Source organism: Aptenodytes patagonicus, chromosome 10, assembly GCF_965638725.1.
Source record: "Aptenodytes patagonicus chromosome 10, bAptPat1.pri.cur, whole genome shotgun sequence".
In the NCBI taxonomy this organism is placed as follows: domain Eukaryota; kingdom Metazoa; phylum Chordata; class Aves; order Sphenisciformes; family Spheniscidae; genus Aptenodytes; species Aptenodytes patagonicus.
Window position 1 is genome coordinate 16,761,946 of NC_134958.1, and position 15,634 is coordinate 16,777,579.

General features: G+C 36.9%; 1 protein-coding gene across 5 annotated transcripts in view; it reads left to right on the forward strand.

The window, feature by feature from the left end:
- The window catches only part of RNF111 (ring finger protein 111), a 54,842-nt gene that overhangs the window by 21,781 nt on the left and 17,427 nt on the right, over positions 1-15,634 (forward strand). For all 5 annotated transcript variants that reach the window (XM_076348296.1, XM_076348294.1, XM_076348295.1 and 2 more), the window contains 6 exons: positions 1,651-1,777; positions 8,859-9,022; positions 11,860-12,057; positions 12,954-13,273; positions 14,163-14,418; positions 15,208-15,565. In XM_076348296.1, the coding sequence (XP_076204411.1) occupies positions 1,651-1,777; positions 8,859-9,022; positions 11,860-12,057; positions 12,954-13,273; positions 14,163-14,418; positions 15,208-15,565 (1,423 nt within the window). The remainder of the gene's footprint in view (positions 1-1,650; positions 1,778-8,858; positions 9,023-11,859; positions 12,058-12,953; positions 13,274-14,162; positions 14,419-15,207; positions 15,566-15,634) is intronic.

The following is a 15,634-nucleotide window of genomic DNA, read 5'->3' on the forward strand; positions in this document are numbered from 1 at the left end:
ATCCCTTATACATGGGCTTGCTGAAGTTTAAGGGGTCTCTCCTTGATAGCTGTGTTGTTGTTCATGTGCTGCAGGCACCCTGTATTCCTGTCGGCCTCTCAAGGAGGCTGTACTCTGAGACCTCATTCTGACAGATTATTTCAGAGACTTGACTTAGAAGCACAGAGATAGGGGAAACATAGTTGGGTTTTCTTCTAACTGACCTTTCACCAGCTGCTTGGCTAGCTGATTTTGTCTGAGAAGCAGCTAAGACAGTTTTGTGTAAGGAAGCTTTTGCTTATTTGCCCGTGATTTGCAAGACATCAAAATCATGACATTTACATTCTTCTGAATGTGATGATGACTTTAGCTGCCTTTCTTTCACTTTGAGTAATTGGCCTTTCTGTATTTTCAATTTTAGCATGTGACTTTGTTTTTTAGACACTGTAACATTTTCAGTTTTTCCCAAAACTTTCATGCAAGTTCTGAGAATTAATTTTGTCACATACTACTTCCAATCGTGAGAATTTGGTGAATACCAATATTTAGAAGCTTCGCTCTTTCCATCTTCAGACACCAGTCTCTCTGGGATAAGTATGACCAGAAACAAACAAAGGCCATTGGAAAATAAGTAATGCAAATTGTTTTGTCAAAATATAAAAATGTTGATACTTGGAGGGGGGGGAAATAATCTGCCCCACCTTGTCATTGGGTAGAGCAGCTAAGAACAGTCAGTCCATACAGGATGTAAGTATTGACTTGAATGAGACCAAGTTCTTCAGGCACCTTTCTTGAAGAAATTTGCAAATCTCAAAAAGGTAGTTTACTATTTCTAAGCTATATAGCTCATTTATTTAGTAAGTTCTTTTGTGCTCAGTGGTATTACTATAGTGAATAATCCATAGCTCAATTTAAGTATTCTAGATAGCTCAAACTTGTCACTGTCAGTACTACAGCTGTAGAGAAGTGTTCCTATGTGTCTGGGTATTAGGCTGGAACTTTAATCATTTTTCCTGAAGTGGAAATTGTTTCCTATCAAAACTTGTCTCTAAATTGATTTTGTGGGGTTTTGGTTGTTGTTTTTTACCATTGGTAGTTTCATTTTAGCTTCCTCTGTCTAGTATACGATTGTGAATGCTACTGAAAGCGTAGATGTAAAGATGTTTATAAACACCAATGGATTTGTGATCTTCATTTTGTTGTGGTAATAAATAACATATATTAGTTGGTGCATCATTTTTCTCCTGTTGCTACTGTTTAGGCTTGAGACTTTAATACCTACAAAAACGTAAAAAAAATTAATGATAACAAACCACCACTGCTTAGCTAGTTTGAAAGTTTAATTTGTTTTTATATTAAATGACCTAATTTCGTTAGTGTTACAACTAATAAAATTCACTGTAATTGCTTCCAATACACAGTAGAATGTAAGCTTGCATATCTTCCCCCCCATCTTCTTTTTCCTTCCTTTTTTTATTTCAATATTTTACAGCAAAATTGCTACCTTTAATAATTAGGTCATGTATTTGACAGTTGCACCTAAAGTTTTGACATGCACCATGAAATTACCTACCTACATGTATTTTAAGTCTAGGAAAAAAATAGTCTTATAATGGCAGCTCCTGAGATAGATGAAGTATACAACCTTTCTTCTTCCTTTTTCCTCATCAGGAAGTATTGATGAAGATGTTGTGGTGATTGAAGCATCCTCCACTCCCCAGGTCACTGCTAATGAAGAAATAAATGTTACCTCAACAGATAGTGAAGTGGAGATTGTCACGGTTGGTGAAAGCTACAGGTGAGACTTGCATCTCTTTGTATTAATACAATTTTGCTTGACTCCAAGTTTGTCACAAGGTTCTGTATCATTAAAAGCCCATGAGGTTATGTCACATAAATTCTAACCAGGATGCATAGTATGTGTTTTGGATTCAAAACAAAACAAAAACAAAACCAAACAACCAAAAACCCAAACAACAAAAAAAACCCAAACAAAGAAACAAACAAAAAACCCCAAACCACAGCTTTGACAAAGCTTGACAATTCAACTAATCTGGAGTTGTTGAGGTGGTCGTAGTTAGTGTGACTGATGGGCAGAATTTTGGGAAAGCAAAGCTGTACGGTGAGATCCTAGAGAGAGCAAGTTTAGGCTGAGCTGACTATCTAGGGCTGAGCATTTCTTAGGAAAGCATCCTACTTTTTTGAAGCTGCTGCTGTGTATGCTTTCCTGTTCTTCCATGCCTTTCTGGAAGTATTGTTCCATATTAATCAGATTTTGCAGAATCTATTAAAGTGGAGCTCCTTGAAGAAGAAAACTTGAAATTGTCATGTGCATGGGACTGTTGGAGATGGCTGCCTGTTATGTATGTCTTCATATTTGTGAACATGAAGACAAAATTGTAGAATATGAAGAATGACTATCAATTTTTTATAAAATAATGACAAAGGAACAATAGGCAGTAAATTATGAAAACATTCCATCTGTTTGTCATCAGATAGTGCTTTCACTAATGCAATTTTAAATTTAAAATAACAGACAAGTTTTCCTGCAAAAATCACTTTTATTGGAATAAATACCACCTTGAACAAACCAATTTTATGTTTAAGACAAATGTGTGCATAATGTAGATTTCATGAATACTTGGAACTGACTAAATTTTTTGTTAAACTCTGACACACAAAGGATGTCATACTCACAAAAATATGCAGCCTGAATCTATAGCAGAGAGGAATTGGGGAGAGATGAGAGAAATCAACATTTTAAAAATTCATTTCTTCAACAATATGTTTCTTTATATTTCCTTCTGTTTAAAAGAAAACAAAAGCTGCAGAATCAACAGATGCTCTTTCTTGAAGTGATTAGAAACATGTTTCTAGAAATAGTTGATTTATCCACATGAATGTATTTGTTGAGAACAGTCATTAAAACTTATGAAACAACATGTATGCTTGAAAAGGCTTGAGCTAGATCAAGTTAATGCTTTAGCCTCATAACTTGCATGTAAAGCTTTAAAGGGTAAAAAATTAGGCTAGATGAAAGTGATTGTGCTTCTAGAACATTAATTCAAACCTGATTAAAGACAGATAAGATGCTTTTAAAGAATAAACAGCTTTCTCTTTTCCTAGCATCAATAAGAAATGTTTTGTGTAGTAGCCATAAAAGACTTGAAAAAATTACTTCTTTCTTCCCTTACCTTCAGCAATCCTACAACCAAAACAGCAGCAGCATCCCCCCCGCCTCATTGTTATTGATGTCAGTGGTGTCTTTACTGGTGACTTAAGTGAGAAGGAGATTGAACGAAGGGCGTTTTCTGGTGAATTTAAATTTTTGGCCTGTTCGGTTTGTTAGACCTTCTAACATGCAGAGTTCTCGAAGACATTTGATTCTTTATCTTTTTTAAGATTATAACAGAATGGTCAAATTAAGTTTTGCGCTTTAACTATTTATTGTACTTGCTCTCAACTCTTAAGAAAAGACATCAGTCTGAAAATGTTCAGCTGAAAACTTTTTGAGAAGATTAAAGAAATAGTTGAGTTTTATTTTGTATTGGAAAAAGTCATGATTCTGTATTTAAAAAAAAAAAAAAAATACAGTAAGAAAACAATTCCAGGAAGTTTGGCATGAGGAGGAAGAGTCTTAAATACAAATCTTCAGTCTGAAAAGTCAGGAACTTCTAAACTAGTCTTTTATACTTTGAACATAGAGTACTTCCTATGCAGGTTTTTCTGTGTTTTAAGCATATTAGTTTTGCCAACCACAGTGTAAGGAACAAAGGCAACTCTTGGACATCTAAATGATAGTTCAGTATAAAATTATAAATATAAATGCTGTAAGCAAACTGAACATTAGGAAGGTTATTTACTGAACTCAGAATACTGTTCAGAGCTAAATAAATGGTTACGTTTATTCTTTATAACTTGTGTATAGATGAGAGACGTTACTGTATTTTTTTAAAAGGCGAAAGTGTATTTTTGGATGGAAGTAAAAGAAAAAGTCAGAAATGCAAAAATGAAGGTTCTTCTTTTGACACTTCATAGTATTGCTAGCTTTTTTCTGTGAAATCTGAGGCTAAGCTTTTTAATGCTTGTTACATACATTGACTACTCCAGAACTAACACTTATTTTTTTCCAAAACTCAATTAGTTGAGTAGCAGTGTATATCCCCATAGTAACATATGGACTTACAGAATGCAAATTAATAGTAGTGAAAAAGATTGTAGATTTGAAAAGGTTTACTTAAATTCTGGAGGCTGTCACTTTGACATTTGTCTTTATACAAAGCATTCTGCAGGGAAGTTGCAACTTTACACCTGACAATTTCAAAAAACTTAAAATTCTGCAGTGTTAATCTTGACCTTAGTAAATAAAAGATGAATCTAATAGTAGGCTCTAAATTTAAGCTGTGGTAAGAATCTGTGGTTGGCATATTTAAGTATGTTAAAGCTGGTTTCTCTGCCTTCCTAAATGGAAGATAAAAAGCATTATTTTTTTAAAAAATACTTTTAAACAAGTGGCCATGTATAGATAATAGGAATATTTTAATTTATTTACAATTTACAGGTGAAATGTACTTTGAAAGGAATTGATGCACTTGAATACAGGGGGGGTGTTTGTATGGATGAACTTGCTAATACCTGAAGGTCAGCTGATGGTTGAGTGTGCATACAAGTTTACTGGGCATTTTAGTACTAAAGATCAGAAAAGAAGGAAAGAAAATTGATGAAGTGTTTAATCTGTCTCTTCCTGAATCCTCCTTTCAGTCATACAAATTTTTTTGTGGGAGAGAAGAAAACTACTGAAAGAAAGAAGGAAGCCAGCATTCTCCAGACAACACACCTGGATCCGTTAGAAACTCAGAATTTGTGTTTAGATTTGGAAAAGCTAGAGACAAAAAAAAAATAGTTTTGCATTGAAAATTTTGAGGCAAAGCATCTGTTGTGATGTAGAACCAGGAGCATGTCAGTGGACATGAGATCATCTTTCACTATTATTGATGTGTTGTGGGCAGCAGAAGATAGGGAATGGATAAAGAACGTAGAAATGGAACGTTCCAAGAAGGAAAGTCATCTCAAAGAAAAAGGTAGTAATGCTGAATAGGGAGAAGATAAAGAAAAAGCCTTAGAGAGCTAGAGCTGTGCGAGAGAAAGGGTTTATTTCTGCAGTGCCTTCAACCAGACCTTTTGGGTAGCTATACAGGTGCCACCTTGCTTGTCATGACAGCAAATAGTACAATTTTGTGCTCACTTTTAAGCTTTGCTGTCTCTTGTCTTAAGTGTAATATGGTATGGGCTTTAAGAATCCACCCCACCCCCCTTCTCTCCTCCCTTACAGCATTTATTTCTTGTCATCTTCCTCCGCTCTTTTAGTGAAATCCTACTCTGATGATTGCTATTTTCCTAAAAGTAAGGAGATCTGATAAAACTGGCAGTGGACTCTGCAAAAGGCAGTAGTGGACACCATTGCTTAGCAATGAATACATAGTGCTTGATCCTAAACCACACATACTTTATCAGTAGCATCAATGTAAAATTGTCCAGTGGATAGACACTCACTTTGCTCTTCTAGAAGTAAGGAGGAGAGTGCTCATGAAAAACACTTCCTTACTTTCATTCACTCCTGAAGAAACTATTCTGAAACTTACTAAACCCAGTGAAAATCATTTGTCTGTAGAAAACCACTTTCAGTGGGAATTGCTAAGCCACAGTTTCTTTGAATTTATCCCACAACTAAGAATTGCAGACCCAAAGATCTTACTCATAATTTAAACCAAGAAATTACCCAAAAAATTAATGACTACATCCCTTTGTTGGTTCTTTTGTTACCAGAGCTGGTTAATTATTTGTCTGATTTTTATTTGCCTTGTGAAATCAAGATGCTAATGCTCTTCTGCCTGTTTTCTGAGTGGTTGCTGGTGAGATGCAGTTGGTAGCATGTTGAATCCTCACTTAGTCACATACATGTAGAAATTTGTCACTTTTTCTTACGTTGCACACAGTCTCGGGTTTGAGAAAATTACATACAGAAACCCACGTGTTAGTTTCTTCCTCCACATCCTTCATTTTGCCCAGTGCGCTATATTCCATCAAGAAATTGTTATGTACTGATGATTATTCCCTCCTTCTCCCTTCTCCATCAAGATAGGGCTACTTTCAAGGCATAGAGAAAGTAAACTTTGATGTAAAATAAACTGCAGTCTCAAGCAGCAGTGTAGCAGCTGGAATCGTAGCTAGGAGGATGAGATAGACAGTATCTACCAAAATGCTATGAAGTCTTCACTGATGGTCCTTTTCTGATTAAGAAAAAGCTATTTAAGATCTGGTTGAGAGTCGTCTTAGCATTAAATGGACTAAACAATTTCGTCATAAATGTCGTGGTTTAACCTCAGTCACGAACTGAGCACCACACAGCCGCTTGCTCACCCCCCCCCCCCCCCCCCCCCAAGTGGGATGGGGGAGACAATCGGAAGAGTGAAAGTGAGAAAACACGTGGGTTGAGGTAAAAACAGTTTAATAATTGAAATAAAATAAAATACTACTACTAGTAATAATAAGACGACTATACAAAGCAAGTGATACACAATGCAATTGCTTGCCACCCGCTGACCGATGCCCAGCCAGTTCCCGAGCAGTGGCCCCCCCGGCCAGCTTTCCCCCAGTTTATGTACTGAGCATGACGTCCCATGGTATGGAATGTCCCTTTGGCCAGTTGGGGTCAGCTGTCCTGGCTGTGCCCCCTCCCAGCTTCTTGTGTACCTCCAGCCTTCTCTGTTGGTAGAGCATGAGAAGCTGAAAAGTCCTTGACTAGTGTAAGCATTGCTTAGCAGTAACTAACACATCAGTGTGTTATCAACATTATTTTCATACTAAATCCAAAACACAGCACTACACCAGCTACTAGAAAGAAAATTAACTCTATCCTAGCTGAAACCAGGACAACATACTTCAGAGGTGGACTAGCCTAGTCATTTTGAAATTACATGGACTCAGCCACAGACTGAATATACACAGCATCATATAGCTAACATATTCATTAGTCATTCAGAATATTGTCCTATTTAATCATAACAAGAAAATAACCCAGACCTCTAACTTTAAGACTGTTTCAACTCAGTAGTCCTTTGTTTCCACCTCCATCTTTGCTTGAAATCATACCTGATTCAAAAACTCTTGAAGATTATAAGCTCACTGTACAGTTGTATGCTAGGTCTTCTTTCTCTTCATCTCCAGTTTGATGCTTTGTCATGTTGTCTGCTTGTTCTTTTGTGCAAGAAGAAATCCAAAGAAATTTCTTATTGTTGAATTTACAGCTTGCATTGAAAAACAAAAAATATGGATGTAGTAGGTACTGCACTGGTTTTGATATGAAGCTGGAGTTCCTGTAAGAGAATTAAACACTGACAATCCTGCGTACCCTTCCATGGCTAATTTCTCCTGTCCCTTACTACCAAACCCGAGGTGCTCCCATGAACCTTAACTCTTAGTTAACTGAAGGGGAGGGGAAGATGAAGTAGGAGGTGAGACCTTAACCTCTCCTTGTATTAGCAAAGTGCACCTTGGGTCACCAGAGAGTAAGAGTAAAGTTTTTAAAGGGGTTTGGGAGGTAAATTTCATTCTGGAGTGTTAGTAGGACACACACAAAGCACACACAAATCAATTTGGACATTATGTAAATCCAAACTTTAAAGAAAATGTGCCTTTTTGAACCAACCTGATCTTTAAATTACAGTGGCTACTGAAGTGGAATTGAAGTGTAAGCCAGTTGAGAAGGCTGTAGCAAGGATGCTTTTTGCACTACAGGAAAATATACTGATCTTTGTTAGTGAGTTACACAGATAGAGGTGAAGGGAGTACAGGCAGAACTGAAATGTGGACTGAGCTCCATGGTGATTTGTGCAGTGGGTTTTGTTTGTTTTTAATGAAGTCATTCCCTTTTCTTCACATTTTCCTCTTCTGAATTTTTGAAGTCTGAGTACATTGTTTTCCCAAATTGGAAAATAAGAGCCACTTGATTTATGTAAATACCGGAGAGTCAGAGGTTTTTGAGAGTGAATTGATAAATACAATACTGTAAAAAAAATTCTTCCCTTAATTAAAGACAGCATCTTCTTAACTTAAACTCTAAAGCATCGGTGATTTGAGTGTTTGGGTTTGTATGGCTAAATTGAATAGACTGGATGCTAAGTGTTATACTACAGAGATAAAACCATCCCTTTCCTTAGGTATGGTTACAGGCTTATGATTTCCTCTCCTCAAGCCACATTTCATTTAATTGTTACACAAAGCTGTGTTCGTTCTTAGAGGAGAGGAAATAATATTCAAGAGAGAAAAGTCCAGAGATTTTGCACTTTTAGGACACTTTGGAAATTTAAATTATAGAAATTATTCTCTGAAAATATTCTGTCACAAGTTAACATGCAAAAGAACTTAATGTTTACAGTTTTTTATTGTCTTTATGCTTCTGTCATTCATAGATCTGCTCTTTCAGACTGCATAGGAATAGTATAGGATTTGGAGACTCTTCATTTACTATTAACAAAGTTAAAACATAACATCAGATATAATTGCTGCCTGACTGCAGTTGTAGGGTTTCACAGTGAATTTTTTTGAGTTACCTGTATGTATTTCATAGGAACATGGTTTAAAGACCTTTAAACTGTACCTGCTGGGTATTTGCCATTATGTTATCTGGTAAAGCCTGCAGTAATGTTTGTAAGTACACATCTAGTGAATGTGGAGTAGTGGGGTATTTCAACGTAACAAAATGCTTTTCTAATAATAATTAAAAAAAATACTTCAAATAGCTTCTAAAACAGTGAGGAGAAGAACTTAATAATAATGGCAAAATTTAGGTCAATACTTAAGGTGTCACCTTTTTTAAGGTCTCGTTCAACACTTGGACACACAAGATCACACTGGGGACAAAGTTCTAGTTCTCATGCTGCACGACCTCAAGAACAGCGGAACCGCAGTAGGATTTCCACAGTCATACAGCCATTGAGACAGAATGCAGCGGAAGTAGTGGACCTTACAGTGGATGAAGATGGTAAGTTGCACTGGTCTGAGAAATCTCTTCCTTTTTCAGAAGCAGGATGATCAGTGTAAGGGGAGTGGAATCAATTGCATCAGTTATAACATACCATTCTATGAAAAAGGCTCAATTCTAAACAAACTAATTTCCAAGCCTGTCAGAAAATCCTCTTGCGGCCTTCCTTTTAAAATTAAAAGTTTAGCCATTCCCAGTGGGTCTACTAGATCTGATTTTTCTTCCAAAACAGACTTGGGTGTATGTCTGAGGGCTGACTCACCAGGCAGAAATTACAGAACAGGTTGGAACTACTTTAAAAATATGCACTTACTTCAATACAACACTATAAAAGGAAAATCTATCGCTGCCTATGCTTTGGAATAGTTACTGTTCTTTCAGGCCTTGGAGTAAAAATAATTTTAAAAAAGAAAAAAATCCCCAACCCCAAACTAGTAAAGTATGTTAGGTTTCCGAAGCTGTAACCTTTCATTGTTTCCTAACATTAAAACCTACTGGCACTTCATAAGTCTATTCCTGCTGAAAATCATAAGAGCAACTTCCAGGTATTGTCAAAAGTTGAGAGAAGGAAAAACTAAAGCTCATGTACATTTTTGCAGGTTTATTTTGTTGTTGTTGGTGGTGGTTTGGGGGATTTCTTGGGCACATGCTACTTTTAATGTTTAACAGAAGTTTTGTCCTGTTGTGGTTCTGTCCCTGAGTGCATCGCAAGCTAGTATCTTGCAATATCTTATTGTTCAAGTTGTCTTGATTTTTGGGGTGGGTTGGAGAGTTGGAAGGGTTTGGAATTGGTTTTGGTTGTTTGGTTTTTAAGGAAGAGGATGGGTTGATTTACAGATTCTTTTCTTTATGGATTTACTGTGAAATATCCCAACAGCTCTATCATTGAAGGGGAATAGGCATCTATTGCTTTAATTTACTCTTTAAACTCAAATTATAGCATGTAGTCTTAAATTCAGGAACCAAATTCTTGTAAAAAAGATTATTGCTGAATGAACTTTTACTTCTGTAATGTGTATATTTAACACTAGCTGTTTCTGCCCACCCCCCCACCCCCCCCGGGGAAATAACCTTTCTAAGATGAGTCTTCCAGGATTTCAGAGATATTATTTTTGGGTTTAGGCATCAAATTTCACACAAGAACTAGTGTAAAATGATAAAAATTCTGAATTAACACTGTTACAAGGCAGCTACGCACTTTATCATAATTTTACTGATGTCTTCAAAGATAGTAGTCTTAAAACTTTGCTAGCTGCTTCCATGAGCATAAGGATCATATCTCCATCTATCTGTGGATTAATGTCTGTGAAGCGTGTTGAAATTAAGTTTCTCTTAGTTAGTAGTTTGAGATTGACCATGCCCACTGGCTTTTACTGGTTTTGGGGGGGAGAACCAGAACTGTCTGTATTGCTGATGGTAAGTCAAAACAGTAACAGGGTAGTGGGGTGATTGAGGCTGATAGAACTGAGAATTGTCTGACTGCAGGATTGCTTTCAGAATGTATTAGCATCCCATCTTGAGTACTGTGTGATCACATATCAGTGTTAGGCTATACATTTCCTATGTACTTGCTGTTTTTTCCTGAATTTAAACTTTAATACATTTCTCCCAAAATGCTTTCCTTTAAATAAAATTAGTGTATTGGAATGCCACATTAAAATCCAAAGGAATTTAAATGTAGGTACCAGATCATGTTTTTTTAATGTGATGAGTTGGAAGTCTTGCCAGAAGGGAGATACGTTTATTCCCTTGCTCACTGAGTTGCTGATATACCTACTAGATATAGAGAGAAATCTTGAAAACTAGTCATATTTTATTTTAAGACTTTGTGTAAGAGAAGTATTTGAAGTGTCTTGATGCCTTTTTTTTTTTTTCTCCCCCCTGATATCCATGCAGACATTTTCACGAAAAAAAACTGAGCTGTTTCTGATGATACTCCCTTTTATGGTATCTCATATTCCTAGTCATGTCATTGCCTTGTCGGTAATTAGAGAGAAATTTCAAACTTACAGTCAAAAGCAGACTGTTTCAAAACTAAATTTGAATTATGCCACCAAGTATCTTTTTAAATTTTAACCTGTTTACAATTGTGTAGTAGAGAACAAGATTTATCAAGTGTTTAGTGTATTTCCCTGGATCCAATTAAATATATTGCCAACTATTACCTTCATATACATGTTCATTTTGCATATTGTCCTTTTAACAGAAGCCTCAAATACTGATATAATGAATCTGCTTTTAATGTGTATTGAGACTAGAAACCAAGTTTATCTTGCTATAGCCTTTAGTACTATGCATCTAGAATGACTGAAGTTTGTAAAGTAGTACTGCTAGTTTAGACATTACTATGCTGTTCTTGGTTAGTTATCTAAAAGTTTTTCTGCGCGTTGTAGGCATTAAAAAAACGGTAAGGGTAATACTTAATCATAGCGTAGTTTGCCTGTGGTTTTATGAAAGATTTCAGCAAGTGTTTTCATCATAAAGTACCAAAGTAATTTAATTTCCTTTCTAGTAGTATTTTATTCAGTAAATAAAACTTGGTATGTCGGATTTGGTTGGGAATTTATTTTATATTAATTCTTAAAATTTGAGTTGATTAAAAAAAAAAGGAAATAAGATAATTTTTTTTTTTTTTTTTCCCCCACACACACACGAGTGAAACAGTATTAACTTTTGTATTTTGTACCTGTCAGGCTTTTGTGTTCCGACTTTCTTAGCATCTGGCAAGACCAGAATGGAGAATTTCTTCTAAAATAATTAAAAACCAGCAACAACAATAAAAAAACCCCAACAGCTTTTAAAGCTTAAAGAACATGAAAGCTTTTTTGTTTCACTAGAGCCGACAGTTGTGCCAACCACTTCAGCTAGAGTGGAGCCGCAGGTTGTGAGTTCTGCTTCCAGTAACAGTTCTAGTACGTCTACCTCAGAGCAGGCCTCTGATGCAGCTCCAAACATCTCCAACAGCCAGCCTTCTGCAGCACCAGAGACGACTTCTAGTCTTCCCAGTGGCGGCACTGCTGGTACTTCAGCTGGAGGTACAGAATAAGAGAGCTTTCTAAACTGTTGTGTTGCCTCCTAGTTCAAAGGAGGTAGAGGAAGTTAATCGGCATTCTCTAGATTAAACGGCATGTGAACTTTTAGTACTGAACATAATGCTAGTAAGTTGAGAGGACAGACAGGAATCTGAAAAAGATCATTGATTTCTCCCCAAAGATGAAGGAAGTTGTGCTGGAGCCATCTGCTTTTGCCTATTGGAATGATTTGGTTATACCTAATGAACCACATCCTTGCTTTTTGAGGAGGTAGAATGTAGTTCACAGGGAATTAAGTCTTCCATTGCAGTGTGTTACAGGGGTAGTTTTTTTAATGTGTATCGTAAGGAAGTGAAGGATGTATAGAGATTCCTTGAACCTCCCCCTATAGATTGCTTCACTGGAAGTACATTTATACAGATCTGTATAGATACTGACCTGTAATAGAGCTGTATATACAGGTGGCACTCATAACATCTCTGAAACATGGGTGCTCTACCCCTGTCTGCCAGTCAGGTGAGGTACAAAAAACCTGAGCTGACTACAGTTGCACAAGAATTTGAGGTCTCTGCACACTAACCACAGGGACAATCTTTCCTCCTTTCCCTACTGATAACATGTCTTAAATTAGTGGAAAAAGGCAAGTGTCCGTTCACGTCCTCTAGTGGTTCCTCTAAGTACATCCACCTGAACTATTCAGTTTTGGTTCATTTGGCAGGCATAGCTAAGTCTTCTGGTTTTGTATCCAGTTTGTTTTGTTTTAGTCTAGATCTGTTTTTCAATCAGTTAATTATTTAATCTTGAAGTACAATTCTTTTTTTTCTGTTTAAGACACTGCTTTACGGTGATCAGCTTTACTAATTTCTTTCACTTCAATATTAACTTTCTTTATCTTCAAGATGATCTAAGAAGAACTGCTTCTAATACGACACTGGAAACTGGCCCTCCGGCCATGCCAAGGTTACCATCGTGCTGCCCTCAGCATTCTCCTTGTGGAGGACCTTCACAGACTCATCATGCATTGGGGCACCCACATACAAGCTGCTTTCAGCAGCATGGCCACCACTTTCAACACCACCACCACCACCACCACAACCCTCACCCAGCTGTTCCACTATCTCCTTCATTCAGTGACTCCAGCTGCCCTGTTGAAAGGCCTCCTCCAGTGCCTGCACCTTGTGGAGCAAGCAGCAGTTCTGGCACCAGTTACCATGACCAGGCATGTTTAACTCTTGTGACTCTCCCTTTGCGATTTCAGGTTGTTATAGATACGAGAGAATAGAATAGGATGCCGAATTGTGGATTATTCTCTTGTTCTGTAGCAGGCATTATAGAAGGGAACTAAAAAGAAAATTTGAGCTATAATATATGGACACCAAAAATTGAAATTTTACAGAAAGTCATAATCCAATAAGTAATCATTGATAGCTGACATCCTCTTGAGGACTGTAAGATGATAGTGGCTGTTTAAGCAAACCAAACGTAAATACCTTGAAATATACTCTGCTGATAATAGCAGTTTTGCAGTGCAAATAATTGAGCTGCTTTAAGGGAAGAAAAAAATCAAGTCTAATGTTCTGTTTATAAAAGATATAAAAGAGTTGCTTTTCTAAAAGCATTGGGTTTTAAGATATTTTAAGTAACTAAAATCACAGCTCTAAAACAATAAGGTTATAAGTAAGAACAATACTGTGCAAACTTAATTTACAACATGGAGAACTATCAGTCTGTTTTCTGTTTTAAGTGTAATACGTTAGGCACAACTGAAAATGGTAAAGATTGTTTTTTGCCTCCGAATATTTCAATGCATGTAGCTCCCATATATTCACTGATTTATCCATCATAGGGTTTTTGTTTTTTTTACACAATCTGGTGTAATGAATCTAGTCTCTCTCACCAGATTCAAGAACTTAGGAATAAGAAATGTTAACCATATCTAAAGAATGTTCCAGAGTTGAGCCTTAAAACTTAAGGCTTAAAACTTAAAAATTTGGATCCCAGTTGCTTGTGGTAGTATTTATTTTTATTTTTTATCACATTATGTTTGAGGGTGACTTTGTTTTCAATGTCTGAAGAATTGCTTGAAAAAAGATGGTTTGTTTACGCAGCAGGCATTGCCAGTAGACTTAAGCAGCAGTGGTATAAGAAGTCATGGAAGTGGTGCTTTTCATGGAACATCTGCTTTTGACCCCTGCTGTCCTGGTTCTTCATCTCGAACTGCAATTTATGGACATCAGGCTGGTGCTGGCCCAAGCCAATCAATAACAATAGACGGATATGGATCAAGTATGGTTGCGCAGCCACAGCCCCAACCTCCTCCTCAGGCATCGCTCTCTTCTTGTCGGCATTATATGCATTCTCCTTGTAAGTACTGATAAGTACTGGGTACCTGGGGCGGGGGGGAAATCAAGCAAACAAGAAAACAGCTTCTCTGACAACATATGAAAACTCTTACTGTCTGCTTGCTTTGATCTTAGAACTGGCCTAGCAAAACACATACTAAGAAATGTATTTAAACAGTTTAGATTGTGTAGAGGATTTGAACAGGATCGAGGTGAAGTTAAAATATTTTCTTTTGAGTGACCTTAATAATATTCAGACTTCAAAAACTGTATTTACTATGAAAATATTTTTCATCTCCTTTGTATTTTAGCAATACCTTTTTCTTTCTTTTTCCTTGGTTTGTCCCCTGTCCCATCCCCCCAGTGAGTTCTGCGTGAGCAAGCTCAGAGAGTCAACTCATTTGTTTGATTGTGATTTCTTTTTTTGGATTTTATTGTCTCTACAGAATAGTGGACTTGTTGGGGGGGGTATTAAATTTTTAAAAAATTAAACAACAAACTTGAAGTAAAATTTCTCACCATATATACCTTTTTCAGCGTGCATCACACAATTTTTTTTTTTTTTTTTTTTAATTCTTTTTACCAACATTGGCAAATGGAATACTTCTGGCTGCAGAAAGTATGAGTTTCTTGTAGGGTGTATTGCTGGGATCACTTTACTTAAAAATTGCATAAACACATATTCCCATGTTGCCACTGTTTACACTGATGTAATAATACTGAATAACCTGTGTGAAGATACTTTTAAAAATACATTTAAGTCAAAACGTGCTAATGACCAAATTAAAAGCACCTGATGTTTTCATTGCAGATGCCTCTTTGACCAGACCTCTTCACCATCAAGCTTCTGCATGTCCTCACTCCCATGGAAATCCTCCTCCACAGCCACAACCTCCACCTCAAGTAGATTATGTTATCCCTCATCCAATGCATCCCTTCCATCCTTCAATCTCCTCTCATGCATCTTCTCATCCTGTTCCACCTCCACCTCCACCACCAACTCATCCTTTAGCCAATGCAGCTGCTCCAATACCACAGCATCTTCCCGCAACACACCAGCCTATATCCCATCACATCCCTGCAACAGCACCTCCAGCACAGAGGCTACATCCTCATGAAGTGATCCAGAGGATGGAGGTCCAGAGGAGAAGAATGATGCAACACCCAACGTATGTCACAAATGTACTCAGAACAATATCTAAACATATAATTCATTTCCCTCAGGTTTGTAAAATGTT